Source organism: Capricornis sumatraensis, chromosome 7, assembly GCF_032405125.1.
Source record: "Capricornis sumatraensis isolate serow.1 chromosome 7, serow.2, whole genome shotgun sequence".
Lineage (NCBI taxonomy): Eukaryota > Metazoa > Chordata > Mammalia > Artiodactyla > Bovidae > Capricornis > Capricornis sumatraensis.
In genome coordinates this window covers 118,760,878-118,787,148 of record NC_091075.1, presented here as the reverse complement: position 1 = coordinate 118,787,148, position 26,271 = coordinate 118,760,878, and the positions used below count along the sequence as shown (strand labels likewise).

Here is a 26,271-nt window from a genome sequence, read left to right as displayed (position 1 = left end):
CTGACACTCTCCTGACGTCTGGGGAGAGGCCACCGTGGCCCTGGAAGTGGTCTGGGGTGGGTGAGGGGCTCTGCTTCTGCCCCGCCCCCGCACACGTGGCAGTCAGAAGAGGAGGCTTCGCCAGCCTCAGCCCCAAGGCCCCCTGACTCAGAGCCTCTGGTGTGCCCCCCCAGCCCCGTCGTGCAGAGTCACCCCCCGAGCAGAGACGTCGAGCTGGCTGGAAACAGCTCTGGTGGTTTTTCTTTAGAAAAGCTAAACTTTAATTAGGTAGTTTTTACAATGAAAACGTACCCAAGGACTGGTCTTAAATGCTCACAACTGTACAAAAGGCAAATACAAAACCTGTGGGTGTGAGCGCGGCCCATCCCGGGCCCCGGGCCGGCCCCACCCCGCTCTCAACCACCGTGGGCGCCACCTTTGGTCCCTCAGCTGTGCGGGTGGGGCCCGTGCTGCCCCAGCAGGAAAGCCCTCCAGGTCAGCGGGATTTAAGAAAAGCTAAGAAAAGGCCCCAGTCTAACAGGCGGAGCTGTTGCCAAGATTAAGAAGTTACAACTTTTTTTTTGGCTAAGTTTAACATTCAAAAATGTAATACTGAATCCAAAAGTGTCTTAAACCACACAAAAAGGACCCATATTAAAATTTAGAAAACAAGTCCAGGACGCCCCAGAGAAACCGGATCTAGAGCGTCAGTGGGCGGGGACGTGCCCAGCGGCCCTAGGACACGTTGGCCATGGGCTTGTACTTCTTGAAGCGCGTCCACTGGCCGGTGGCGTAGTTCATCTCGAAGACCGTGTCCACCAGCATGGTGGTGCTGCCCTGGCCGTCCGACTTGGGCAGGTCTTCCGTGTGCTCGCTCAGCTTGATCTGGATCACGTCGCCCTGCTCCTGGCACGGGTTTTCTGTGGGGGCGGGCGGGGGCCGCTGGGCGGGGCCCCGGGCCCACAGGGCCCCCCCCGGGCCCCGCCCCCCGCCGGCCCCGGGCCCCGCCCCCCGCCCCAGACCCACCCCGGCCCCGCCCCCGCCGGGCCAGGCCCCGCCCAGGACCCACCTCGGGAGCCCGCCATGAAGCCCAGGATGAGCGCCTTCTCGGGCCTCGTGACCTTGTTGGCCGTCTTGAACATCTCCTGCGCCGCGAACATCTGCTCCCTCTGCGGGGAGGCTGGTGTGGGCGCTGGGTCCCCCCTCCCCGGGCGCCACCAGCACCCCGCCCCCCCCACCTACCGTGAGGGACAGGTTCTTCTTGGGCTGCGGCTGGGCTGGGGGCTGCTGGGCCTGGGGGGCCACCATGGCCACCGGAGGCGTCTGGGCAGCAGGAGCGGCGGCTGGGGGCGTGGTGGGCGTCAGGGGCGAGGGGGGCGCGGCGGGCGGGGGCGCCGCGGGGCTGGGCCCGCTGTTGTACAGGGGCGCCCGCTGCTTGAACTGCGCCGGGAGCGCCGGGCTCGGCGCGCCGGGCTCCTCGGGGGGGCGGCTGGCTTGCAGGCTGGCGTCCCGTGAAGACGGGGCTGCGAGCAGAGCGGAGTCTACTGAGGCCCGAGATCCCCCGCTCTGCGTCCAGCCCGAACGAGAAGTGGATGCACTCTGGTCCACGGCCCGGCCCGGCCTCCTGCCCCCAAGGCGAGCCGCAGGTCCCGGGGAAGGGCGGCGGGCCGCTCACCTGGCGGCGTCTCGGAGCTGGGGACGTAAGACGAGGCCGGGACCACGCTGGGCGTCGCCGGCAGGTAGCTCGTGGAGGGCAGAGCGGGCTCGCTGTTCAGAGACCCGAGTTTCTGGAAGACAGAGGCCACGTTGCTCCCAGAAGAGCCCTGCGCCCTGACCCCTCAGGGCCGGACCCCCAGCCTGGAGCCGCCCCGTGGGCTGGGGGCCTGGCCAGGCGGTCCCGTCTGGTCAGGGACCCCTGCCCCCCCTCAAAACGAGCCACCTTTGAGGAAAGACTCCAACGATGCTTTTCTTACCACAAGCATGTGATAAAAGGAAAACCCAGTCCTTTCAAGACCATGAGCACACACAGCTCTGCAGCACTCCCCAGAGGAGACTGACGGACACCGGGGCGCCTGGTGCCCGCCTGCACAGCCCCACAGCAGAGAGGCCTCGGCGCAGGGACGCCCTTCTGCGACGCTGACTGCTGTCCCGCGGGGCCCAGGGGACGCCGAGGAGCCCCCCGCTCTGGGCCCGTGTCCACACCAGGGCCCCCTAGGCCCCCATCCTCCTGCGTGTGTCCACGTACAACACGTAACGCGTGTGTCCCCGTGGACACGCCCCAGCGGCTAACGCTAGGACAGGGGCACCTGCTCTGCCACCCAGGGCCCGCAGCCCTACCTGCGTGGACACCAGGCCGGCCGCGTAGTCGGGGGTGGCGTTCTCCACGACTGTCTCCTCCCTGGTGGGCTTCTCCACCGCCTCCGTGTCTGCGGGCAGAGCACGGCCTCAGTGCCCTCAGCCGGGGCGACGGGCCCCCCAAGACACGGCCACCTCAAGGGGTAGCCGGGCTCGTCTCGGGAGACGAGGCCGCCCGTGGGCACAGGCGGCCAAGTACATACCCAGGGCCCTCCTGCGCCTCTTGGCTTCCCGGCCAGCGCCAACCACATCCAGCTCGGAGATGTCCAGGAGCTGCAGACAGACAGAAGCCCCTCAGCCTTGGCGAAGGCGCACCAGGCCGGCCCGGGGCCGCGCGGGGCCTGTGCCCACCTTCACGCCCCTCTCCTTCCGCAGGGGCGTCCTGGACGGCGGGATGGGCGTGCGGTTCCCGGCGGGGCTGAAGACGCTGGGGGCAGTGGGGCTCCTGAAGGGCGCCTGCTTCGGGATGCCTTTTAGCGGGGCTGCGGGAGTGGGTGGGGGCGGCCGTCAAGGGTCTCGGGCGCTGCCTGGCGAGTCTCCGCACCCTCCTCCGCGCCTCCAGTCCTAGGTCTCCGAGAGGGCAGGGGGCGTGCAGACCCCAGGGTGGGGCCGTCCCAGCTGCACCAGCACCACCCCTACCCCCTGCGGGGTTCCCGACGCGTGAGGGACGGTGCCTTCCGCAGGCCCCGACTCCCTCCCCCAGGCCCGGCCCAGCACCCGTCAGCGGACACCAGCGCTCGCGGTCCTCAGCAGGCCCGGCAGGCAGCAGGGAGCCCCGGAGCCCCTGTGGAGGTCAGACCCAGCCCAGGCCGGAGAGGAGGGCGCGGCAACTCCAGAAGAGGACGGGGCGGTGGGGCGGGGCGGGCCCCCTGAAGCACGGCCACTGCCCTCTCCGACCCCGGCCTGTGGGCAAGCCCAGGGCAGGGCCGGGCGGACAGCGCCCGGGGAGCTCCAGCCCCGAGGGAGGCCAAGGGGCCGGCGGAGCTTCGCAGGGAGAAGCTGGACCGTCCCAGGCCAGCTGGGTCCCTCCTCGGAGGGGCAGAAGAGCCCCCCAGTCCACACGGCAGGGCCCTGTTGGCTGCAGACGCCCGTGCCTTCCCAGACCCCCGCCCCGGGTGGCGGCCTTACTCGTGGTGTCCATCTTGCGAAGAAGCCCCCGGCCTTTGGCGTGGAAGGGCACGCCCGCACTCCTCTTGAGCTGTTGGGCCGTCTCAGTGGCTGGAAGACAAGGGCTGTGTCGGCGCTCCCCAGGCGGCGCCTCTGACCATGGGCTCACAAGGGAGCGGACAGTGGGGGCTCCTCCCTGGTAGGGGGTGTCAGCACCGGCCGGTGGCGGAGGCCGAGGCGCCAGCTCCGCAAGGCTGAGAGCACTGTGGGCCCGATGCTGTCCAGGGGAACCACGGTGGCGGTGCTTTATCTGATTCTTTGAAAACAGGCCACTTATACACTTGTCGACATCAATACCAGAACCACTTAAAATGAAGTCTGCTATCGGTCAAAGGAACCAATATCCTAGCCTCTTTCCCAACAAGCACCTTCTACATAGGTTTTATAGCTGCTACTTAAGGAAACATTTAAGAAAATGACCAAACATCTTTATAGTCAAATTCAGGCCATTTGCAACTCCAGAACAGTCAAGGGAGCAGCTGCCTCATCACCTGTGTGACTCGGTCGGTTCAGACATCATTTTTGGAACAAAGATTATAAATACTTTCACCTGAAAACTCGCAAGTTTCTACAGGAGATTTTTAGAACATACAGTTCAGCACAGCAATCAATGAATTTCTAATAAAAGAGAAAAAACTATGTAGAACACTGTCTTTAAAAGATAATTAGGTGCCATAAAACCTTAAGGGAACCTCAGAATAAAAACTACTGACATGGGACAAAAGGCACGGCTGCCGGCAGCCAGTCTCCTGAAGCCTGCAGGACCTCCCAGGCCCGGCTGCGCAGGGCGCCCCAGCTGCAGCGGACAGAGGCCCCGGGCACCCCCAGCCCCGGGCGCCCCAGCCCCAGGCAGACAGAGGCCCAGCACTCACACTTCTGCAGCAGCTCGGCCCTCAGCGTGGCGCTCTTCGGCTTCCGTTTCAGCTGAAAGTGCTTCACCGGGGGCGTGAGGGGGCCCGCCAGTGTCGTCAGGGCGTTTTTGTTCAGGTACTGGCACTCCAGCGGAAGCATGGCGGACGCCTCACACTCGTTCACTGCTCGGAGAGCCGGCGTGTCACGAGGCGCACCTCCGCACGCAGGCACCACCTCCACAGCCGACGTGGAGGCGCGGTTCCCTATTTCTGTTCGTGGAGCTTCTGCTTTGAGCTCAAAACAGAGAACAAGGACCCGCTGACCGTATGCTTGCCCTCCCCAGCAGTCAGGGCCACCGACCTGGGCCCAAGGGCAACGGAATGCCCCGGGACCGGCTTGAAGGCCGGAGCCCCTGGCCCAGCACAGCTGGCGTCCTCACGGCTGTCTGGACGGCGCTCCGTGCACGCCCAGAGCAAGCAGGGGGTGCCCACAGCCGCCCTGGGTCTCCCCCCACCCACCCCGTCGGGGGGTACCCCTGGGCCCCGCTGGACCCTGGGCCCCCGAAGCGGCACCCAGGCCCATGTCCTGGCCCGTGTGTAAGCTGGGGGCGAGAGCTCAAGAGCAAGGCCCGGGGAAAGCAGAAAGCAGACAATCCCACGCTCCTGTCCTCGGGGGAGCACTCCGAATCTCCCCAGGGCTGCAGACAGAGCGGGCCCCTCCCACCCGAGAGCGCACCCAGGAGGGCCTGGACCTGCCGGGACCCTGGACGAGCTAGTCCCAGGGACACAGACACCCCAGTGTGGGCTCTGGTGCTCCGGGGCGGCCACGGGTCTGTGGGCGGCTACTGACCAAGTGCAAGCCTGCAGAGTGGGAGTGGCTACCTCAGGGCCGGGAGCAGGCACGGGCAGCGGCCCCGGATGCCCAGGCCACCGGCCCTGCAGCAGCCCTGGGAGACGGGCCTGCCTCTCCGGGGCTGCGGTGCTAGTTCTGAAAACTAGAGGGCTCGGGGGGACAGGCCTCCCGCCCGCATGCGTTCTCCTGCCCAGGCGCAAGCAGTTCCTAAGGGGGTTTGGGGCTCGTGTTCTGAACAGATGCATTGTGGGTGTTCTTGCACGATCTCAGGAGCAGCCAGCTGGCGCCAGGAGCACCCAGGCTCCGGGGTACAGCCCGCCCGGAGCTGAGGGGAGGGGCGTGCGGGGCGAGGACAGGTCACCACAGCGCCTGAGCCGGGCGTGGGGGGACCCGACAGTCCCTGCAGGAGCGCTGTCAGGGCAGGGCCCCTCCCCCGCAGACTGCACGCCAGACCTACCCTTCTCCCTGAGCTCTCCCAGGATGTCCTGGACGTTGGGGTTCTGCTCCTCCAGATCCAGGTTAAGAGCCCCGGTGTCGGGAAAGGACTTGAGGATGTCGGCCACCATGAGCACCCAGGGGTCCGAGTCCAGGGTGGCGAGCTGGATGATCTCCGTGAGCGCGCCCTTCATCTGCGAGAGAGCACAGAGTCTGGGCCCACCCCGGGCTGCCCGCATGGGTCTGTGGGCGGACCCCAAGCCGGGCCTCTGGGCGCCTCGCCTTCTCACACCCGGGCCTGCGTCAGACCTGCGGGCTCCTGGGGCTGCCGAGGGGCCAGCCTCGAAGGGGCCTCCCAGCACTCGGCAGACAGAACGCGAGCCTGCAGACGGGGCGGCGGGTGTGGGAGCTGGCCAGGGCGGGCGGCAGAGGGAGGTCCTGGCGGGCAGGGCGCGGGCAGAGGCTGCCAGGAGGCCCGGGCCGAGGCCACACCTGGGCTCCTGGGACGGAGCAGCGCCCAGGGAGGCCGCCCTACCGAGGCCCCGGTGACAGGGCCACCGCCCCAGCCACCTCCCCAGGCCGCCAGCGGCCGAGTGTCCCCGCTCCCTGCAGCTTGGGGCCCAGACGGAGCCGGACTCACCCCACCCCGCAGACCGAACCCTTCAGCATGGCCCTCGGGAACAGGGGGCCCTCCCACCTGGGCCCAGCCCCCGTCGAGCACGCCTGGCCGCCTGCCGGTATCCGGGGCTCAGAGCGAGAGGCCCAGCCTTGGTGCCTGACACCGGGTCCCTCCTGCTGGCTGCGTGCAGGGTCGAGGGCCAGCTGACCCAGCTCTGAAGGGCTGTACCCTGAAATACCCGGAAACGTGTTCTTTCAAAGTGTGACTGAACAGTAAACGTTCTTGTTTTTTTAATTTAACGCTTGTGGTGGGGGCTGTTACGGCGTCTACTACCCTCCCCCCTTGATTTAGCTGAGCTTCACTCGTTCATGTGTTAAGAACCAAAGGTATGAAACAATAAACACTTCTGTCTGTCACTTACTAGAATGAGTCAGACAGTATGAACGTGTCTGTGACAAACTGAATTTATATAAAACGGAGAACAAGGACACCCCGACTCACACCCCGGCTCACCAGGGGCTCCACAGGCAGGCTGGGCCCTGGGCACCATCAGGACTGCAAAACCCAGGCAGGCAGACGGCAGGGCGGCTGCCCCGCGCCAGGCACACAGTGTGGCATTCGGAGAACCACCTGGCCACTCCTCGAGAAGACCAACACGGGCCCCCTGGAGGCCTCCCGCAAGGATGCCACGCTCTCACTGCGGGGGGCCGGTTCGGCCCTTGCCCAGGGAACCAAGATCCCACAAGCCGCGAGGCAAAACCAAAATTAAAGAAAAAGACAGACCCCGCGGGGCGCAAGGGCACAGACCCGGAGACTGGAGACGCCCGGCCTCCCAGACGCATTCCTAACACCCCCAGAGCAGCAGCGATGCCAAGGCCATCATCTGATGGAAGCTTCACCCACACAAGGGGACGCTGGGCTGGCAACTAAAGGGCACACGTGGCGACGCGGGTGAGCCATGAGAGCTCTGTGCGAGCAGCCACACTTGAGCGCACACGCCGCGCGGGTCACACACCAGGACAGCTTACCCAGCAGGCGCAGGAGGCGCACGGCAGTCCCTGGGCTGGAGGTGGCGCAGGGACAGACTGCTGGCGAGCTCGGGGTCGCCTCCTCCGGGTGACACAACTGTTCTGGTCTCAGATAGCGTTGTGAGGTACCCAAACCACTGGTCTGTGCATTTCAAGAGTGGATCTAACCTGAGTATCTCAGTCTGAAAACTGTATGAGCAAAGAACAGGGGGCCGCAGCTGAGCCAGAGCCCGCAGCCGTCCCCAAAGCTGGCGGCACACCTAGGCTCCTGCCTGGAGGCGGCGTGTCCCCGCCCTGGCTGGGCGTCACGTGCCCAGGTGTCAGTTCTGGGTGACAGGACTGGGCTCTGTGGAGGAGAAGCCGGCAGGGGTGGGGACAGTCCTCGGCCCGGGCCCCCCCCCCCCCCCCCACGGAGCTCCTGGAAGAGCCACGCCCGAAAGCGCCTGCTTCAGTCCAGCGGAGTCACCGTCAGGGAGGAAGCAGCAGACGGGCAGCCAGAGTCCCGCGGAAAGAGAAAGGGCGGGAGCACCAGCGCCCCCGAGACACGCCCCGCGGGACGCGCCCCCACGAGACACGCCTCCACCAAGCGCACGGCGTCTCTGACCACTTACAGCGCCAAGAATTTTCAAACTCTACAAAATGAGGAGATAAAGCAGAGAAATGGGTCTAGACACAGCGAGACGCCAGGAAGTAACCGGGCAATGAAGAGACCGTACCAAGGAGCCGACTCGAGGCATCACGCGATCTCTAAGGACGCCCTCCAGGGGCCAGGAGCCCCCGGGCCTGAGTGGACGGCGGGGACGAAGTGCGCGGTGCCCCCGGTGCCGTCAGGATGGGTGGTGTCCTTCGGTAACCTCTAAGTCCGGGGGACCCCACTCAAGCTGCAGAAATACTTCTTCACAAAACTATCATCTGATTCTAACTTCCTGTGAGAAAAGCAATAGAAGTAAGAAGTTGTAAAAGAAGGTAACGCAAGAAAGATCACTGCTGCCAGGTATCACAATCGTAAACGCCCCATGAGATTAAACATGTCCTTCACCTCTCACTTTATTCCCAGATAAGCTCCAAGTGAATCAGACTGCAATTTGAGAAATGAGACATAAAGGCCCTGGGAGGACCACAGAGGTCTCTCTTCTGTGTGACTGGTGAGAGCAAGTTCTCTGGAGTTACGACTCCAAACTGAGGAGCCGCAGAAGGCAAGAGCTTGAAGCTGACCGCTTCAGTATTTTTCCTATGAAGCATCACACAGAAAATCCAAATCCCATAAAAGAAATCAAGAGAAGTGTCACGCTGGGTGGGAAAAAAAATCTGCAACTCCTATCACAGGCAATTAAACACACACCCGAGTGTCACACTGCATAGGCGTCTCTACTAGACATAAAGAGCAAACAAGGAGGCTGAGTCTGCATGTCAATTTGTGAAATTTTACCATTAGAAAAATGATTGAAAACTCTTAAAAATGCAAAGGCTGCTCGCCCTCATTCAACATAAAAGAAGTGTAAAATAAATGCAGAAGGAGACAGTTCCCCGTGAGGGAGGGCAGGGCGGGACGGTGAAGGGCTGGCGGCACAGGCCCGCGTCCAGCCCCCGAGGGCCACGGCCGGAGGACGGGGCGAGCAGCAGCTCCGCGCTCACCCGGGGCCTCGGCAGGTGGGGCCGCGTCGGGCAGGAGCCTGAAGACTTCCCAGGGCGCAGGGGGCCACACACGGGTCAGAAGCGAGGCTGGACCCCACGCCCTCGGCAAGGAAAGCGTGGCTCCTACTCTGGACCACCAGGGAATTCCCTCTACCAAGTTCACTTCAGTGACGCTCACCAGTTTATGACCAACATGCTTCTTGCCTGAGCAACTAGTGTTTCTAAGAACTCATCCTCTGGATTAAAGGGCTAAAGGTAAGACTGGACACTAGAAAGTTCCCGGAGGCAGAACACTCTTTGACATAAATCACAGCAATATATTTTTGGATCCATCTCCCGAGACGGATGGAAACAAAAACGAACCGACGGGACCCAGTCAGAAGCTCTTACTCAGCAAAGCGAGCAGCAGACAACCTGCAAAAAGGACGCAGCCGACACAGGACTACCCTCCAAAGTGTACAAACAGCTCGTATGGCTCAAAAAAAAAAAAATTAAAGACCTGGTAAAAGCAAGGTCAAGGTAGACACTTCTCCAAAGACATCAGTTCAGTCCGGTTGCTCAGTCCTGTCCAGCTCCTTGTGGCCCCACGGACTGCAGCGCGCCAGGCCTCCCTATGGATGGCTAAAGGCACGTGAAAAGATGCTCAACACGCCGAGTATCAGAGAAATGCGGATCAAAACTGCACCGAGGCATCGCCTCACACGAGCCAGAATGGCCATCAAGACGCCTGTCAGCAGGTAAGCGCTGGAGGGGGTGTGGAGAGAAGGGAACCCTCCCTCCTGCAGTGTTGGTGGGAGCGTGCCTCGGTGCAGCCACCGTGGAGAACTGTACGGAGGCGCCTTACGACCTGAGGACAGAGCTACCACGTGACCCTGCACTCCCACTCCTGGGCGCAGATCCAGAGAAAACCGTCACGCGTGCAGCTTCCCGTTCACAGCAGCCAGGGCGTGGAAGCCGCCTAAATGCCCATCAGCAGAGGCGCGGGTAAAGAGGCGGCGGCGTACACACACAAGGGAATGCAGACATCACGCCGTTTGCAACAATATGGGTGAAGCTAGGTCCCATACTAGGCGACCTGAGCATGTCAGACGGGAAAGAGAAACATATGATGTCACCTGCATGGCGGATCTAAAGAAAACTATACAAGTGAACTTATACACAAAACAGAGACACAGAAAGCAAACTCAGCCCGAGCAAAGGGGGAGGCGTGAATCAGGGGCCTGGGATCGCAACACACACACTATCATCTATAAGACAGAGAACCAGCAAGATCTACCCCACAGCGCAGGCAACTAGACTCGGCGCTTTGTTAATGACGTACCGGGGACAGAACCTCAAGAAGCAGCGCTGCGTGTGAGTCTCCGGGCTCCACGCCGGGCACTGACACCAACGCTGCACAGCAGCTACAAAACAATAAAAGCAGAACCCACGCAGCAAAGGGCGCGCCCTCTAGTCACCCGGCACACCTGAGGGAACGCACGCCCGCTGAGACCCCCCCAGGCGGACGGACAGGGGGTCAAGCGGTAAGGAAGGTCCTGGGCAGGGGGGAAGGAGACTGCAGTGCGGAAGGGGCGCCGAGACACCCAGACGGCCCCACCGGAACGCGCGTCTGCGCGGCTCGCCCGCCCGGCAGGCGCCAAGCCCCTTCCTCAGGCCCTGGGGCACGTGGCCCGCAGGACAGGGCACCGGGTCTCAGAGGCAGCTCCGGGCAAGCACCGCAGACACGGAGACGGCACCTGCACCCACAAAAGCTGCTGCTACGGGCTGACCGGGCCCCCCAAAAGCTTTACTGGAGTCCTGACAGGACCTCAGAATCCGACCTCACTCGCAGACAGGGCCGGACACTGTTACAGTGAGGAGGCCACGTTACAGTGAGCTCACTGGAGAGGGCTTCGGTCCGGCACAACTAGCATCCTCGTGAAAGGGCCGTCTGGACAGACAGACACACACGCAGAGGGTGGGCGGCGTGCGGCCTCCGCGGGGGAGCCAGGCACGGCCGGGGGCGAGGCCTCCCCCGGCCCCGCGGTCAGGAGGGGCCCTTAGAGCTGTGGCAGTGCACCCTGCTGCGGGCCCGAGGGCAGCCCCAGCAGAACAGCGCGGCCGCAGGAGGCGGCTGGGCAGTAAGGGGGGAAGAAAGAAGAAGGAGGCTAAAGACCCAAGAGCCCAGTTACAAACTGCACGCTCCCCGTGACACTGCCGTCCTGAGCGGCTCAGCGTCCTTCTAACGGAGCCCCGCTCACGGCCACAGCGCGCGAGGAGGAGGGCCCTCCGGGAAATCGAGTGCCCATCCCAGAGGGCCGGCTCATCGAGGGAGGCGTCCCAGCACCCAGGACGAGGGCTGCCTAAGTCAGCAAGCCTAAGGTGTCCTGTTCTAGCAGCCCAGGCCTTCAGATGAAGCCGCCATCAGCGGGAGGCCTGCTGCCAGCCACGCTCTCCCACTGACCAGGCTTGACTGCGGCTCGGGCGGGGAGACGGAGGAGGGATGAGGCAGGGGGTTCCAGCCCCGAGGGCCGACCGGCACGGGCTGCCCGGAACGCACAGACCCACGTGGCACCGCAGACCCAGGAGAGAAGAGGGGCCAGCTTCAGGCAGGCACCCAGCGGGGACCAGGCCCCAGAGCGGAGCACAGGGCTGACCCGGCCCGAGGCCCAGCCGGACGCGCCGGGGCGTCTCGCGGGACTGCGGACGCAGCGTGGAGAGAAAGGGCACACCGGCCGACTTCTCCAAGGGCTTCAGAAGCACAAGCCGCGAGCCCCCGGGTGTGTCACTGGGTGCCTAAGTGATGAGCAGACGGGAAGTGTAGTGGGCGGCAGCAAGACGGCAGATTTGTGACATCCAAAGCCAGCTGCGTTTAACTTCACAATGCACAGAGGGCCCCCGCAGATCCACAAAGGACGGCAGAAACACGGGCAGGCGTTACTGAGGGGCAACAAACAGAGCAGACGCCTGAGAAGGCGGCACACGCAGCCAGAGGCCCCAGACGGATCAGAGGCCAGCAAACAACACGAGGCGGCACCTCCCGCCAGCGGCTTTCCAGTGGCAGGCACGTGTTCACAGCCGGGTAGGGGCAGCGCGAGGGCAGCTCGAGCCCAGCGCGCCTCACCGCCTCTGCAGCAAACTCACCTCACCCCACGGGGGGCAGACTGCAGCCAGGCGTGCGCGGTAACTAAGGAGCTCTGGGCCGCGGCCTGTCGCCATCTGGGCTGGAGGGTGACGCACAGCGGCGACAGTGGGCCAGCTGGGCAGGTCGGGGTCACTCGCTTTCCCGCCAAGGGCCGGACAGGGACTGCGTGAGGCCTTGGGGCCGCCCAGGCTCTGCTGTCTTTTTTAACCAACCCTTTAATAAGGTTCAGAACAGTCTCTGTTCAAAGATCGCACAGAAAACAAGTCACAGGCCTCAGTTTGTCAACCCCTGGGTTAGATGAACAGCAACGTGGATGAATATTAAAAATAGGTTTTGTGCAGAAAAGCTGATCGAGCTATAGAAAACAATATAATCTAAGTCAATTAAAAGTATATGCCACCTCCCTTCAGTTTGAACACCCTACCAGACATGCCCAACACTGTTAGGGCTGGCAGAAAAACCGAATCGGAAATCTACTCACGGACTGCACGCTCCAAGCGGGACAGCGAAATGAATGAGGCAAACGCCTCAGAAAGCAGTCCGGCCGTTTCCGCCACCGAACCGGGCCGTCCGCCCCAGGCGCTGCCTCTAGAGATCGGCCACAGCGCACACACAGAAACATGTCCCCCCAGGACACTGTCAGCAGGGAGTTACGAGCTGCTCACACACATCACACACACGTGGGTCTGAAATGCTGCTGCCGAGTGAAAGCCAGATCAAAACCACGTTTATGTCGATTGCACTTAGAGTGGAAAGTCCCTGAAAATCACACACATGTTGCAAGACGTAATTTCAGGAAGCCCAACAGACTTTGCAGGATCAGCTTCTAAAAGCGTCCACACAAGAACAGGGCAGACTGCTGCCTGTCGGGGAAGCGGGGCTAGGGACGGGGTGAGAGAGAAGTGAGAGCGGCTGGACCACGGAGGGGAATTGGAAAGTAAAGTTAGAAAAAGCTTTCTACCTTACTTATTTTGGGCAGTAAATCAGCTTAATAATAGGAGAAAGAAGAGACGGGAAACCCAGAGGCTGCCCAGATCCCAAGAAACATCCACGCGGCCGCAGAGGACACGGAGGGGCCTCATCGCCGACTGCGGCCACAGCAAGGACAGGCCCCAGGCAACCGGCCAGGTCAGGAGAGACACCTGCTCCCGACCATTGAGGGAAAGACCAGCACAATTTCAGGAAGCCCAACGGACTCTGGAGGATCCCTTTTACAAAACGTCTTCACCAAAACACGTCCTGGCTGCAGTCAGCGGCGACGCGCGTGTGGGCAGAACAGTCTCTCCTTCACCAGGCGCCTGGCCTGGTCTCCCAGGTGATGAACCACAGCTGACCCCGTCAGGGATTACAGGGATCCCACGGAAGTCTCGCAAGCCAGATAGCTTTACGATTTAAAGCGTTATCTCAGTCATCCCTAGAACTCTCCCTCAAACCTCCTATGGTGGCAATGATAAGGTCTCAGACAAGAGCCATCCCGGGTTTTATTAGTAGAAGCATCTCGTTTCCTCAAAGCCCTTTCAAACACAGCTAAAACATCACGAAGTCAGTGTTTATGCTTTTTGACACTTGGCAGTTAGCCAGACACCTATGGACACTGTCTCCTGAAGTCTTTCTGACTTCCTGAACCAATTTCAAAATCCTTAGAGGAAGGGGCCCTAAATCACTTCTGTAACCCCCTCAGTGAGTAAACTTAAAATTCTGGGTCATCAAACTACCTTTCCTACCTCCCTGGTATTAGTTAACAACTCTTGTTTCAGTTCAGTCCAGTCGCTCAGTCGTGTCCGACTCTTTGCAACCTCATGAACCGCAGCATGCGGTCCAAACTCACGCCCATCGAGTCGGTGATGCCATCCAGCCATCTCATCCTCGGTCGTCCCCTTCTCCTCCTGCCCTCAATCCCTCCTGGCATCAGTCTTTTCCAATGAGTCAACTCTTGGCATGAGGTGGCCAAAGTACTGGAGTTTCAGCTTCAGCATCAGTCCTTCCAAAGAAATCCCAGGGCTGATCTCCTTTAGGATGGACTGGTTGGATCTCCTTGCAGTCCAAGGGACTCTCAAGAGTCTTCTCCAACACCACAGTTCAAAAGCATCAATTCTTTGGTGCTCAGCTTTCTTCACAGTCCAACTCTCACATCCATACATGACCACTGCAAAAACCACAGCCTTGACTAGATAGACCTTTGTTGGCAAAGTAATGTCTCTGCTCTTGAATATGCTATCTAGGTTGGTCATAACTTTCCTTCCAAGGAGTAAGCATCTTTTAATTTCACGGCTGCAGTCACCATCTTCAGTGATTTTGGAGCCCCCCAAAATAAAGTCTGCCACTGTTTCCACTGTTTCCCCATCTATTTCCCATGAAGTGATGGGACCAAGTGCCATGATGTTAGTTTTCTGAATGTTGAGCTTTAAGCCAACTTTTTCACTCTCCTCTTTCACTTTCATCAAGAGGCTTTTAAGTTCCTCTTCACTTTCTGCCATAAGGGTGGTGTCATCTGTATATCTGAGGTTATTGATATTTCTCCTGGCAATCTTGATTCCAGCTTGTGCTTCCTCCGGCCCAGCGTTTCTCATGATGTACTCTGCGTATAAGTTAAATAAGCAGCCTTGACATACGCCTTTTCCTATTTGGTTGACTTAGCTTTAAAGAGAAATAGATACATCACAAAACACGTGAACTGGTTTGAAGATTTCATTAAGAAACACAAGCTGGAGCAGACACCGCGTATAAAGTCTACGCTCACACGCCTGGGCCAAGGAGTCCAAAGCTGTTCTGGATGTGTCTGAGGGTGCGCCTACATCAGATCAACCCGGGAGCTGCAGGGAGTGAGGTGGACCGCCCTCCCCAGCGTGGCTGCCCCACATTCAATCAGCTGAAGGCCTGGACGGAGCAGACAGGCCAGTAGATCACACTCCTCTAGCCTGACTACTGAGCTGAGACTGATCTCTCCCAGCCCTGGGACTTGGCTGAGATTCTGGCCCTTCTCTGGCCTGCTGGTTTTTCAGACGGGTCTCGAACTTGCTGGCTGCAGATCTGCGCCTTTCCAGGAGGCTGTCGTAAGCCAATTCCTGTTAATAAAGCCGGGACCTCTCTCTCGCCCCCCTCTATATGGCATATACAGGTACACATAAGGCTTCCCTGATGGATCCCTGGTAAAGAATCTGCCTCCTATGCAGGAGGTGCAGGAGACTCAGGGTTCAGTCTCTGGGTCAGCAGGAGCCCCTGGAGGGAGGCATGGCAACCCACTCCAGGATTCTTGCTGGAGAATCCCACGGACAGAGGAGCCTGGCGGGCTGCAGTCTGTGGGGCGGCAGGGAGTTGGACACGGCTGCGCGTGAGCGCCCAGCACACAGGCGTCGTGTCGGTCCTGTTTCTCTGGAGAGCCCTAACCCGCGCGGGACACCTGTTGTTCAGTGGCTCAGTGTCTGACTCTTTGCGACCTCATGGACTGCAGCATGCCCCCTCCCTGTCCCTCACCATGCCCCAGAGTCTGCTTAAGCCCACGGCCACAGAGTCGGTGATGCTGTTTACCCGTCTCCTCTCTGCCGCCCCCTTCTTCCTTTTGCCTTCAGTCTTTCCTAGCATCAGTCTTTTCCAGTGAATTGGCTCTTCACATCAGGCGGCCAAAGTATTAGAGCTTCAGCATCAATCTTTCCAGTGAATATTCAGGACTGATTTCCTTTAGGATGGACTGGTTGGATCTCCTTGCAGTCCAAGGGACTCTCAAGAGTCTTCTCCAACACCACAGTTCAAAAGCATCAGTTCTTTGGCGCTCAGCTTTCCTTATGGTCCAACTCTCACATCCATACATGACCACTGGAAAAACCATAGCTTTGACTAGACGGACCTTTGTTGGCAAAGTGATGTCTTTTCTTTTTAATACGCTGTCTAGGTTTGTCATAGCTTTCCTTCCAAGAAGCAAGTGTCTTTTAATTTCATGACTGCAATCACAGTCCACAGTGATTTTGGAGCCCAAGAAAGTAGACTCATCACTGCGTGCACTGTTTCCCCATCTATCTGTCAGGAAGTGGGGGGATCAGACGCTGTGACCCTGGCTTTCTGAACGCCGAGTTCTAAGCCAGCCTTGCAGCGTCCTCCTCCAGCTCCACACGAGGCTCTCCAGCGTCTCTCCCCTTCCGCCGTCCGGGTGGAGCGCACGCAGCCCAGCTACCCGGTGTCCCTTTATCTGCGGCCCCACATAAAGAGCAGCAGAAAGCCATCCCCTAAGGTGTCCGGCCCTCACTGACGGAAGAAAAGTAACTAAGATAGCGAAGTCAATTAGGGTGCTTGGGAATAAAAAGTTTAACACTAAAGAGATAAATAAAAATGCCTTTCAGAAAAGTAAATTATCCAGAAAGGCCTAGTTCTTTCAATACAGCTAAGTAAATTTTTCATTGTAATTTCTTGTAATGATAGGCAAAATCCAAGAATAAACTACAGAAGAATCAACCAAAGAAAGCTGGTCTACTTATATCAACGCTGGACTAAAAAACAGACAGAGCACTACCAGCTAAAGAGACCTTTACGTAAAGGTCTGTGGTTCAGCTCGCAAGGCAACAGCCATAGCTCTGACTTGTACACACCTAACAACACAGCTTCACAATGTAGAGATCGAAAGTTGGTAAAACTGTAACACTAGGCAAACGGATAATCCTAACAGAGATAAGCACACCCACTGATACAGATGATTCACCAAATCTGACCTACTGGATATATACTGGGCAATGGGTCGCAAAACTAGACGGAAACAAATGCTCCCCAAACTCACTTGCCATGCTTATAAAAACCGACCATATGTTTTGCCATTAAGCAAATCTCATTTCAAATGACTGGAATCATACAGGCTATATTCCCTGACAAGCACTCACCCCAGCCAGAAATTACTAGTGAAACACAAGCAAAACCTCTCTCCCTCTGATGTACAAAAACTAAAAAACATTTTAAATTACAAAGAGGTCAGTGAGGAAATCATCATAGAAATTACAAAAGTGTGCCTGGGTAATGATTTCACTCTCAACATTTGTAGGACGCAGCTAAAGACGTGAGAGAAAAAAAATCTGACTTAATATGAATACTTTAGAGAAGGGAAATGGCTGGAAAATTAGATCAATATCTACATTAAGAGATCAGAAAAGGAACAACATAAATACCCAATAAAGGAAGAAAATAGTTAAAGTACAAGAATTAGTGAACATGGGCTCCTCTGGGGGTCGAGTGGTTAAGAATCCACCTTGCAGCGGACACCAGCTCGATTCCTGGTCCCGGAAGGCCCTTCGTGCTGAGGGGTGACTGTACCCGTGGGCCACACTAGAGAAGGCCTGCAGCGAGTGCATGCGCCACCCTGGAGGGGAGCTGCCTCTCCACGCGGCCAGAAAAAGCCCGAGCGCAGCAATAGGACCCACCACAGCCAGGTTAAAATGCATGAGTAAACAAGTCTTAAAAATAAAGAAAGAACCAAGATTAGCGAACAGAAAGTGAACAGATAACAGAACAATGGACAAAGTCAAAAGGTGATGCTTGGCAAAGTCTTCTGAGGCTGACAAACATCTGATGAGATGAATCCAGGGGGACGTCAGGGGGAGGAAGCCGCAGTGCGCACGCCTCTGACGAGAAAAAGATGAGAGAGGGCCGCCACCCACTTCATGCTAAGAAAGCCGCAGCTTTAATACAAACTGCCAAACCACTAGAGGATACACAGTATCCAGAAAAGTTAAGAACATAAAGCCAAGCACCAATACTCAAATATCTCCCCACAGGGAAAATCCAGTCCCCAGCTGGCTTATTCCTAAGTTCTACCAAACATTTAGGAAGAAATAATTCCACTATTAAACGAAACTTCTAAAAGAGAGGAAAACAGAAGCCGTATTACCACCGCATTCATGAAGAAATTCAATACCAGTAGCTAACGAAGACAGCCTGGGAAAGAAAAACCAGAGGTTAATCTCACCCGTGAACACAGATACAAACTCCTACACAAAACACCAGGACAAGCTGCACTGCGCGTGCGCCCAGTCACGTCCAGCTCTTCGCAGCCCCGTGGGCCGTGCCGCCAGGCTCCCCTGCCCATGGGGTTCTCCAGGCAAGAACACTGGCGTGGGTTGCCATTTCCTTCTCCAGGGGATCTGCCCAACCCGGGAATCAAACCCACATCTCTCGAGTCTCCCATACTGGCAGGCGGATTCTCCACCACTGCAGCACCTGGGAAGCCATCAGGATGGCACAGTTCAGTTCAGTTCAGTCGCTCAGTCGTGTCCGACTCTTTGCGACCGCATGAATCGCAGCACGCCAGGCCTCCCTGTCCATCACCAACTCCTGGAGTTCACTCAGACTCACGTCCATCGAGTCCGTGATGCCATCCAGCCATCTCACCTCTGTTTCCCCCTTCTCCTCCTGCCCCCAATCCCTCCCAGCATCAGAGTCTTTTCCAGTGAGTCAGTTCTTCGCATCAGGTGGCCAAAGTATTGGAGTTTCAGCTTTAGCATCAGTCCTTCCAAAGAACACCCAGGACTGACCTCCTTTAGAATGGACTAGTTGGATCTCCTTGCAGTCCAAGGGACTCTCAAAAGTCTTCTGCAACACCACAGTTCAAAAGTATCAATTCTTCAGTGCTCAGCTTTCTTCACAGTCCAGCTCTCACACCCATACATGACCACTGGAAAAACCACAGCCTTGACTAGACAGACCTTTGTTGGCAAAGTAATGTCTTTGCTTTTTGCTATGCTATCTAGGTTGGTCATAACCCTCCTTCCAAGGAGTAAGCGTTTATTAATTTCATGGCTGCAATCACCATCTGCCGTGATTTTGGAGCCCCAAAAAACAAAGTCTGCCACTGTTTCCCCATCTATTTCCCATGAAGTGATGGGACCAGATGTCATGATCTTAGTTTTCTGAATGTTGTGACATAGTCCTACACATAAAATGACCAAGTTAGGTTTACCTCAGGGAAGCTAGGTTGATTCGCAATTAATGCTACTTCGTAAATGTGGCAACCGATATGTCAATAGACATTAAAGACATTCGATAAATTCAATATTCATTTATGTTTACCCTTACCACAAGTGTTAACAAAACTGGGTTCACCTCTTGGTTGGCATTCAGCCAAAAGACACAACCGAGCTAAACGGCGGGAGGAGGAGGGACCTACTACTTGCAGCAAGTGAGGAGGAAGCCACCCTGAGCGAGGTCGCCTGCATACTCGTGAAAGGGCCTCTGGTGGCTGGGAGCCCGCCCTTTAGCTGACTGAGTCCCAAGAGTCAAGATTATCACTCCACCCTCTACCTGGGTGGGGGTCTTAGTTCTTGCAGAGCTCAAAGACAGGTATCAGATTGTTATGCATATCCCCTGGGGAAGAACTAGGACTCTGGTTAATGGCAACTATGTTTTCCTGACTGCAGAGACATCATTTTGCTGACAAAGGTCCATACAGTCAAGGCTATGGTTTTTCCAGTGGTCATGTGAGGATGTGAGAGTTGGACCATAAAGAAGGCTGAGTGCTAAAGAATTGATGGTTTTGAACTGTGGTGTTGGAGCAGACTCTTGAGAGTCCCTTGGACTGCAAGGAGATCAAATCAGTCCATCCTAAAAGAGATCAGTCGTGAATATTCATTAGAAAGATTGATGATGAAGCTGAAACTCCAATACTTTGGCCACCTGATGTGAAGAGCTGACTCATTGGAAAAGACCCTGATGCTGGGAAAGATTGAAGGCGGGAGGAGAAGGGGACGACAGAGGATGAGATGGCTGGATGAGTCTGAGCAAGCTCTGGGAGACAGGGAGGGACAGGGAAGCCTGGCCTGCTGCACATGGGGTCGCAAAAAGTTGGACACAACTGCGTGACTGAACAACTTGACTGCTCTTCCTTTGCTCCTGCCTTCTCTCACTTCCCTCAAGGTCATTAATTACTAAGACCTGCTCAAGGGCAAACTTTGTGGCCAGGCTTAGATGGCAAAATGGCCTAAGCCCAAATGGCTTTTTCTTAAAGTTTGGCCGTGAACTCAGGACAAGTATGGTTAATAAATAGGTTGAGGGGGGAGGTGCAAACTTCCACCCACCCTAGGGCAGGTTCCTGGAGGGCTCTGCACCAGAGAAATGCTCTGCAGAAGTGAAAGGCACAACCAGACATCACTTGTTGGAGCACCCCCCCAACAAGCATATCCTAAGAGTACAGCTGCCTAGTTACAGCTAAGAGCTTCTGGGATCCAAAGACTCGGCGAAAAAAGCTAAGTCAAGACACAACTGGAAGACATTTGTAACATAAATAAGTGGGAAAAAAAGATTACTATACAAAATTTACTTTTAAAAAATACTCCTACAAAGTGGGAACTCCCTGTGGGTCGTGGCTAGGACTCCAAGCTTGCACCGCAGGAGGAACGGGAACCAAGATCCTAGCAGCTACCTGCTGCACCAACACGTAAATAAACTATAGCTTTTAGAAGCTCCTACAAGACAATGAAAAAAAGAACACAATGAGGAAAACAGCTTTTGGACAGACAATTCAGTAGAAAGAACAGTGAACCAACGCGGGAAACCGCATACTAAGGCAACGGAATGCGATCCAGCAGTGAGCATTAAACCACGGCGGGAGCCGCCTGCCGGATGCATCTGTCAAAGGTGTTACCGGAAGCAGGCAGACACACCCACACCCCTCACACAAAACACACGACACCACACCGCGATGTCCAGCTCAAAGCAGGGAAAACCCAACTGGACGGCTGGAAAAGGCACATCCAACCGACACGTCGCCAAGCAGAGCAGGGAAGCGGTCCCCTCTCAAGGGAGCGGGCGGAGGGGAAGGGGGCTCCGGACGCAGCCTTCTTCTGCTCCTTAAGCAGCGTGAGGAGGACAGGCGGGTTGCCGTGTGGCTGGTAAACTGATCAGTTGCATTCCTGTGCACGTTAGATGCTGAAGCTCCGATACTGTGGCCAACTGTAACGCGAAGATGTGACTCACTGGAAAAGACCCTGATGCTGGGAACGACTGCAGGCAGGAGGAGAAGGGGACGACAGGGGATGAGATGGCTGGATGGCACCACCGACTCGATGGACAGGAGTCTGAGTGAACTCCCGGAGTTGGTGATGGACACGCGGGCCTGGGGTGCCGCAGTCCACGGGGTCGCCAAGAGTCGGACACGACTGAGCGACTGCGCCGAACCGGACACGTTAGACGCTCCGTCCACGACGGGACAGGAAACCGCCGACTGCGGGAGCGGGAGAGGCGCTGAGACGGGGCTGGAGGGCCCGCAAACGAGCACAGCGCCTCAACGCTTTGAAAAACTCCTTATTTTGCGCAAAAAGTGACATAACGTACCGTTAAGGAGAAAAAAATCCCAGGACAGACCCACTGAGGAGAAAGAAGCGAAAAACGCGAGTGTGTGGCGAGAACCCGGGGCGCCAGGTGACCCCACCGGGCGGAGACCCCAGAAGCTGAGGGCCCCGAGGCCGGCGCCCCGAGGCCGCCAGCGCGCGGAGGGCCGAGCAGGGGGCGCGGCCCGCGAGGCCGAGGGCACGAGGGCCGCGAGCGGAGGGCAGAGGCGGCGGCGCGCGAGGGGCCGCGAGGCCCGGGGTCTCGCGTCCGCGCCGCCGCCCGCCTCACCTCGTCCACCGTGCGGCGCGGGAGGTGCAGCGTCCCGAGCAGCAGCTTGAGCTTCACGGCCGACGAGAGGCCGTGGAAGCAGAGGCGGATGTTGTCGATGACCGCGGCCGTGAGCAGGGACGCGATGCTGGGCGGCGCCCACAGCTCGTCCGTGGCCCCCAGCTTGTTGTGCAGCCACAGGCCCGTGTCGCTCTCCCGCATGGACGCCATCTTGGGGGGGAAAAAGCCGAGCGCCGCCGAGCCGGCATCTTATGAGGACACCTACGCGCCCGCGGCGAGGACCCCCAACATGGCGGCGCCCGCCCGGCGCGCCGCGGTGACGTTCCGGCGGGGCGGGGCCTCGGCGAGGCGCGAGGTCCTCAGGCCGGCGTCCGAAAGGAAACCTGAAGGCGCCCGCCCGGCGCGACCGCGTGACGTCACCGGAGGGCGGGGCCTCGACGAGGAGCTTCGTGGCGGCGCGAGGTCCTCTCGGCGGCGGCCGTAAGGTAACATGGCGGCGCCCGCGGCCGGGCCTCCCGGGTCGCGGAAGATGACGTCATGCGGGTGTGGGCGCGGCGGCCCGGCGGCGGCGGCGTCGCTACTCCGGGCTGTGGAGAGGTCGGCGGGCGCGGCCGCGCGGCCCGGCCCCCTCCCCGCGACCCGGGTCCCGCGCCGCTTGGCGCGAGGCTGTGCTCGCCGGGAGTCTGCGCCCAGCCGGGGCGGCTGGGGTCCAGCCCGCGCCCGTCCAGCGCGTCGGCGAGGGCCTCCCGCCGCGGGCCTGGCGCTGCCCCAGCTGCTGGGGACACGGGGGCAGCGGGTCCTGCCCCCGCTTCCGCCCTGGCGGCCCCGGGGAGGGGGGCGGGCGCGCGCTGCGGCGCGGGGCCCAGTGCGCGGAGCGCGGCGCGCCGCACGGCCGGCGTGCGGGCCCCTGGCCAGCATCAGGGCGCAGCCCCGGGGCCCGAGCGTAGGTGCCCTTCCAGGCGGTGGGAGCCCCTCTGAAAGGGAGTCGGCCCTGCCTGGTGGGTGCTGAGGGCGGCGGCTCTGAGCGCCCTTAGGCTCCAGCCAGCCTCGGGCCGCACCTCGGGCTGGGCGGCCCGGGGAGGGAGGGCGCTGCTGTCGGGGAGAGCTCCTCTCGGCGCAGACTTGCCTTCCGTCTGCCCCGCCCCGCCGGAAAGAGGTCTTGTGGCCCAAGCGCCCCAACTCTGCCCTCTGGGCCACAGGCTCCAGCCTTGCCCCTTCACCCAGACCCCTGGGGGGAGAGAGGCAGGGAGCCCAGCCGGTGGAGAGGTCAGCCAGCTGACCTCCGGGTCGCCTGCATTGCGGGCGGACTGCCGCTGAGTCACCAGATGTTCCAACTACCTAGTCTCTGTTACAAAACTCCTGTATATCCTGGCTCCTCCCTCACCTCTGGAGAGCAGTCTCAGGGTTAGCTGAGGTGCTGTGTCCTGGACTTAAGTCCTCAGTTTTGCCTACCAAATAAAACATAACTTTCAAGTTGTACTTTTTTTTCCCAGTCCACACCAGCATCTTATTTTAGCTGTTTCAAGTTACGAAAAGTCTGTAGAAACCATTTCAAATAGGCAGTCCTAAAACATAACTACTCCTAAAGTGTGTGTGTGTGTGTGTGAAAGTCGCTGGGTCGTGTCCGACTCTTTGCAACCTCATGGACTGTATGGAATTCTCCAGGCCGGAATACTGGAGTGGGTAGCCTTTCCCTTCTCCAGGGGATCTTTCCAACCCAGGGATAAACCCAGGTCTCCTGCGTTACAGGCGGATTCTTTACCAGGTGAGCCACGAGGGAAGCCGATTACTCCTAAAGAGTTAATCTAAAAGCTCTTCCTTCATTGACGTTTACTTACAAGCTTTGACTCTGCCTCTGAGCACCAGAAGAAAGGTTTGCATGGGTCCTGCCCTATTTGAGTTTTATCATCTCAAGTTATCTTTGTTGCTGACAAATTTTGTAACAGGAATCATCAGATCTTAAAATTTGACTTCTAGTTCTGCTTTATTGACTATGCCAAAGCCTTTGACTGTGTGGATCACAATAAACTGTGGAAAATTCTTAAAGAGATGGGAATACCAGACCACCTGACCTGCCTCTTGAGAAATCTGTATGCAGGTCAGGAAGCAACAGTTAGGACTGGACATGGAACAACAGACTGGTTCCAAATAGGGAAAGGAGTACGTCAAGGCTGTGTATTGTCACTCTGCTTGTTTAACTTCTATGCAGAGTACATCATGAGAAATGCTGGGCTGGAAGAAACACAAGCTGGAATCAAGATTGCCGGGAGAAATATCAATAACCTCAGATATGCAGATGATACCACCCTTATGGCAGAAAGTGAAGAGGAACTAAAAAGCCTCTTGATGAAAGTGAAAGAGGAGAGTGAAAAAGTTGGCTTATAGCTCAACATTCAGAAAACGAAGATCATGACATCTGGTTCCATCATTTCATGGGAATTAAATGGGGAAACAGTGGCAGACTTTGTTTTTTGGAGCTCCAAAATCACTGCAGATTGGTGACTGCAGCCATGAAATTAAAAGATGCTTACTCCTTGGAAGGAAAGTTATGACCAACCTAGACAGCATATTCAAAAGCAGAGACATTACTTTGCCAACAAAGGCCCATCTAGTCAAGGCTATGGTTTTTCCAGTGGTCATGTGTGAATGTGAGAGTTGGGCTGGGAAAAAAGCTGAGCGCCAAAGAATTGATGCTTTTGAACTGTGCTGTTGGAGAAGACTCTTGAGAGTCCCTTGGACTGCAAGGAGAGATCCAACCAGTCCATTCTAAAGATCAGTCCTGGGTGTTCTTGGAAGGACTGATGCTAAAGCTGAAACTCCAATACTTTGGCCACCTCATGTGAAGAGTTGACACATTGGAAAAGACTCTGATGCTGGGAGGGATTGGGGGCAGGAGGAGAAGGGGACAACAGAGGATGAGATGGCTGGATGGCATCACGGACTCGATGGACATGAGTCTGAGTGAACTCCGGGCGTTGGTGATGGACAGGGAGGCCTGGCGTGCTCCCATTCATGGGGTCTCAAAGAGTCAGACACAGCTGAGCGACTGAATCACCACCAATGTGATGAGAAACCTGCACACCACAATGACTGCAACTAGAGAAAACCCACACGCAGCAACAAAGACCTAGGACAGCCAAGAATAAAAACAAATCCCGGATTATGTGATCCTGAAATCCATTTGAGTCTTAGCCAGTTAGCTCTTTTACCAATTAATTTTGGCAGGACCACATACCTGTAGTACACACATGCTCATGGATTCCTACCAACAGAGATCCTGTAGTTTTGAAACCAAGCAGGACCCCGTGGGGCTCCTGGACACACACCCTTCCTGTGTCCCCTTGACTACAGGTTGCCTCATGACGCGCCTCCACCCCCACCCGTCAGGGTTCTCAGGGCGTTAGCGGTAGTGGCCCTCTCTGCTCAGCAAAGCGATAAAACTTCCCTGCTTCACTTAGAACTCTCATCTCCAAGATTCAGCCCAGTGCTGGTTCACAGAGACTGAGTTTCAGCATCACTTCGCATCCTCAAATTTCATCCGTGAATCAGGTACAGTAATACAAAACCCATCGGTGGCAAAAGAGGCTGGTTGCCCTGGCGGCCTAGTGGTTAGGATTCCAGGCTCTCCCTGCCGTGGCCTGGGTTCAATCCCTGGCCTGGGAACTGAGATCCTGCAAGCCTCATGGTGTGGCTAAAAAAAAAAAGAAGTTGGATTCAAACTGGGTTTCTGACCGATAGAACAAATAAAGGTCCCCTGTTTAGATGGCGAAAGTCTTTTCACTAATACTTACGGAGAAGATACAAGCGTTGTCTTGTCCTTGACAAATCAAGTTTCAAGTTACCTATCCCACTTTTGTTTCTCTTTTTTGAGAAGAGTTACTTTCCTGAAATTTGCAGTTTCAAAAGGTGGTCCAGATAAGTGTTTCTGGAGAAGACCAAGTGGGCCATTGACATATCAGAAGCAGAGGAGGAAAAAGGCAAGTTCTAGGGGTAACTTCTGTTCCCTGAAGGCCACACTATTAATATGTAATATATATATAATATATTTAAGCCTCAAGCTAAGTAAGGGAAGTCTGAGGAGCGGTAAAAAGACTGATGGGCTTTGAGCTTTCTGGAGCCTCATCTCAGTCCTGTAAAGACTAGATTTGTAAAATAAGGACAGCTCTTTTAATTCATCAAAGAATGGGGTGGCCACTTCAGGGAAAATGATACCAAAGTGCTGACATACCTGTCCACCTGCTGGCACGTTTTATTGTTCAGTTGCTCGGTCATGTCCGACCCTTTGCGACCCCATGGACTACAGCACGCCAGGCTTCCCTGTCCTTCACCGTCTCCCTGAGTTTCTCAAACTTCTGTCCATTGAGTCAGTGATGCCATCCAATTATCTCATCCTCTACCACCCCATTCTTTGGCCTGCAGTCTTTCCCAGCATCTGTTTTTTTCCCAATAAGCTGGCTCTTCACATCAGCTTGTCAAAGTATTGGAGCTTCAGCTTCAGCATCAGTCCTTCCAATGAATATTCAGGGCTGATTTCCTTCAGGATGGACTGGTTTTGTCTTGCTGTCCAAGCGGTGCTGGAATGCTTCACTTTCCCTCACGTAGCTTAGCGGAGAAGGCAAAAAAAAAAAAAAAAAAAA

At 57.3% G+C, this 26,271-nt stretch overlaps 1 protein-coding gene across 1 annotated transcript; it reads right to left on the bottom strand.

Moving 5' to 3' along the window:
* Positions 1–256: 256 nt before the first annotated feature.
* Positions 257–21,884, bottom strand: NELFA (negative elongation factor complex member A). The gene is made up of 11 exons (XM_068975113.1): positions 21,635–21,884; positions 5,663–5,834; positions 4,374–4,535; positions 3,463–3,552; positions 2,686–2,816; positions 2,538–2,607; positions 2,317–2,405; positions 1,655–1,766; positions 1,222–1,502; positions 1,049–1,148; positions 257–899 (listed from the first exon to the last, which is right to left on the bottom strand). Exons 1-11 carry the CDS (start codon positions 21,842–21,844, stop codon positions 715–717), a joined length of 1,602 nt encoding a protein of 533 aa, XP_068831214.1. The 5' UTR covers positions 21,845–21,884; the 3' UTR covers positions 257–714.
* Between the last annotated feature and the right edge of the window lie 4,387 nt (positions 21,885–26,271).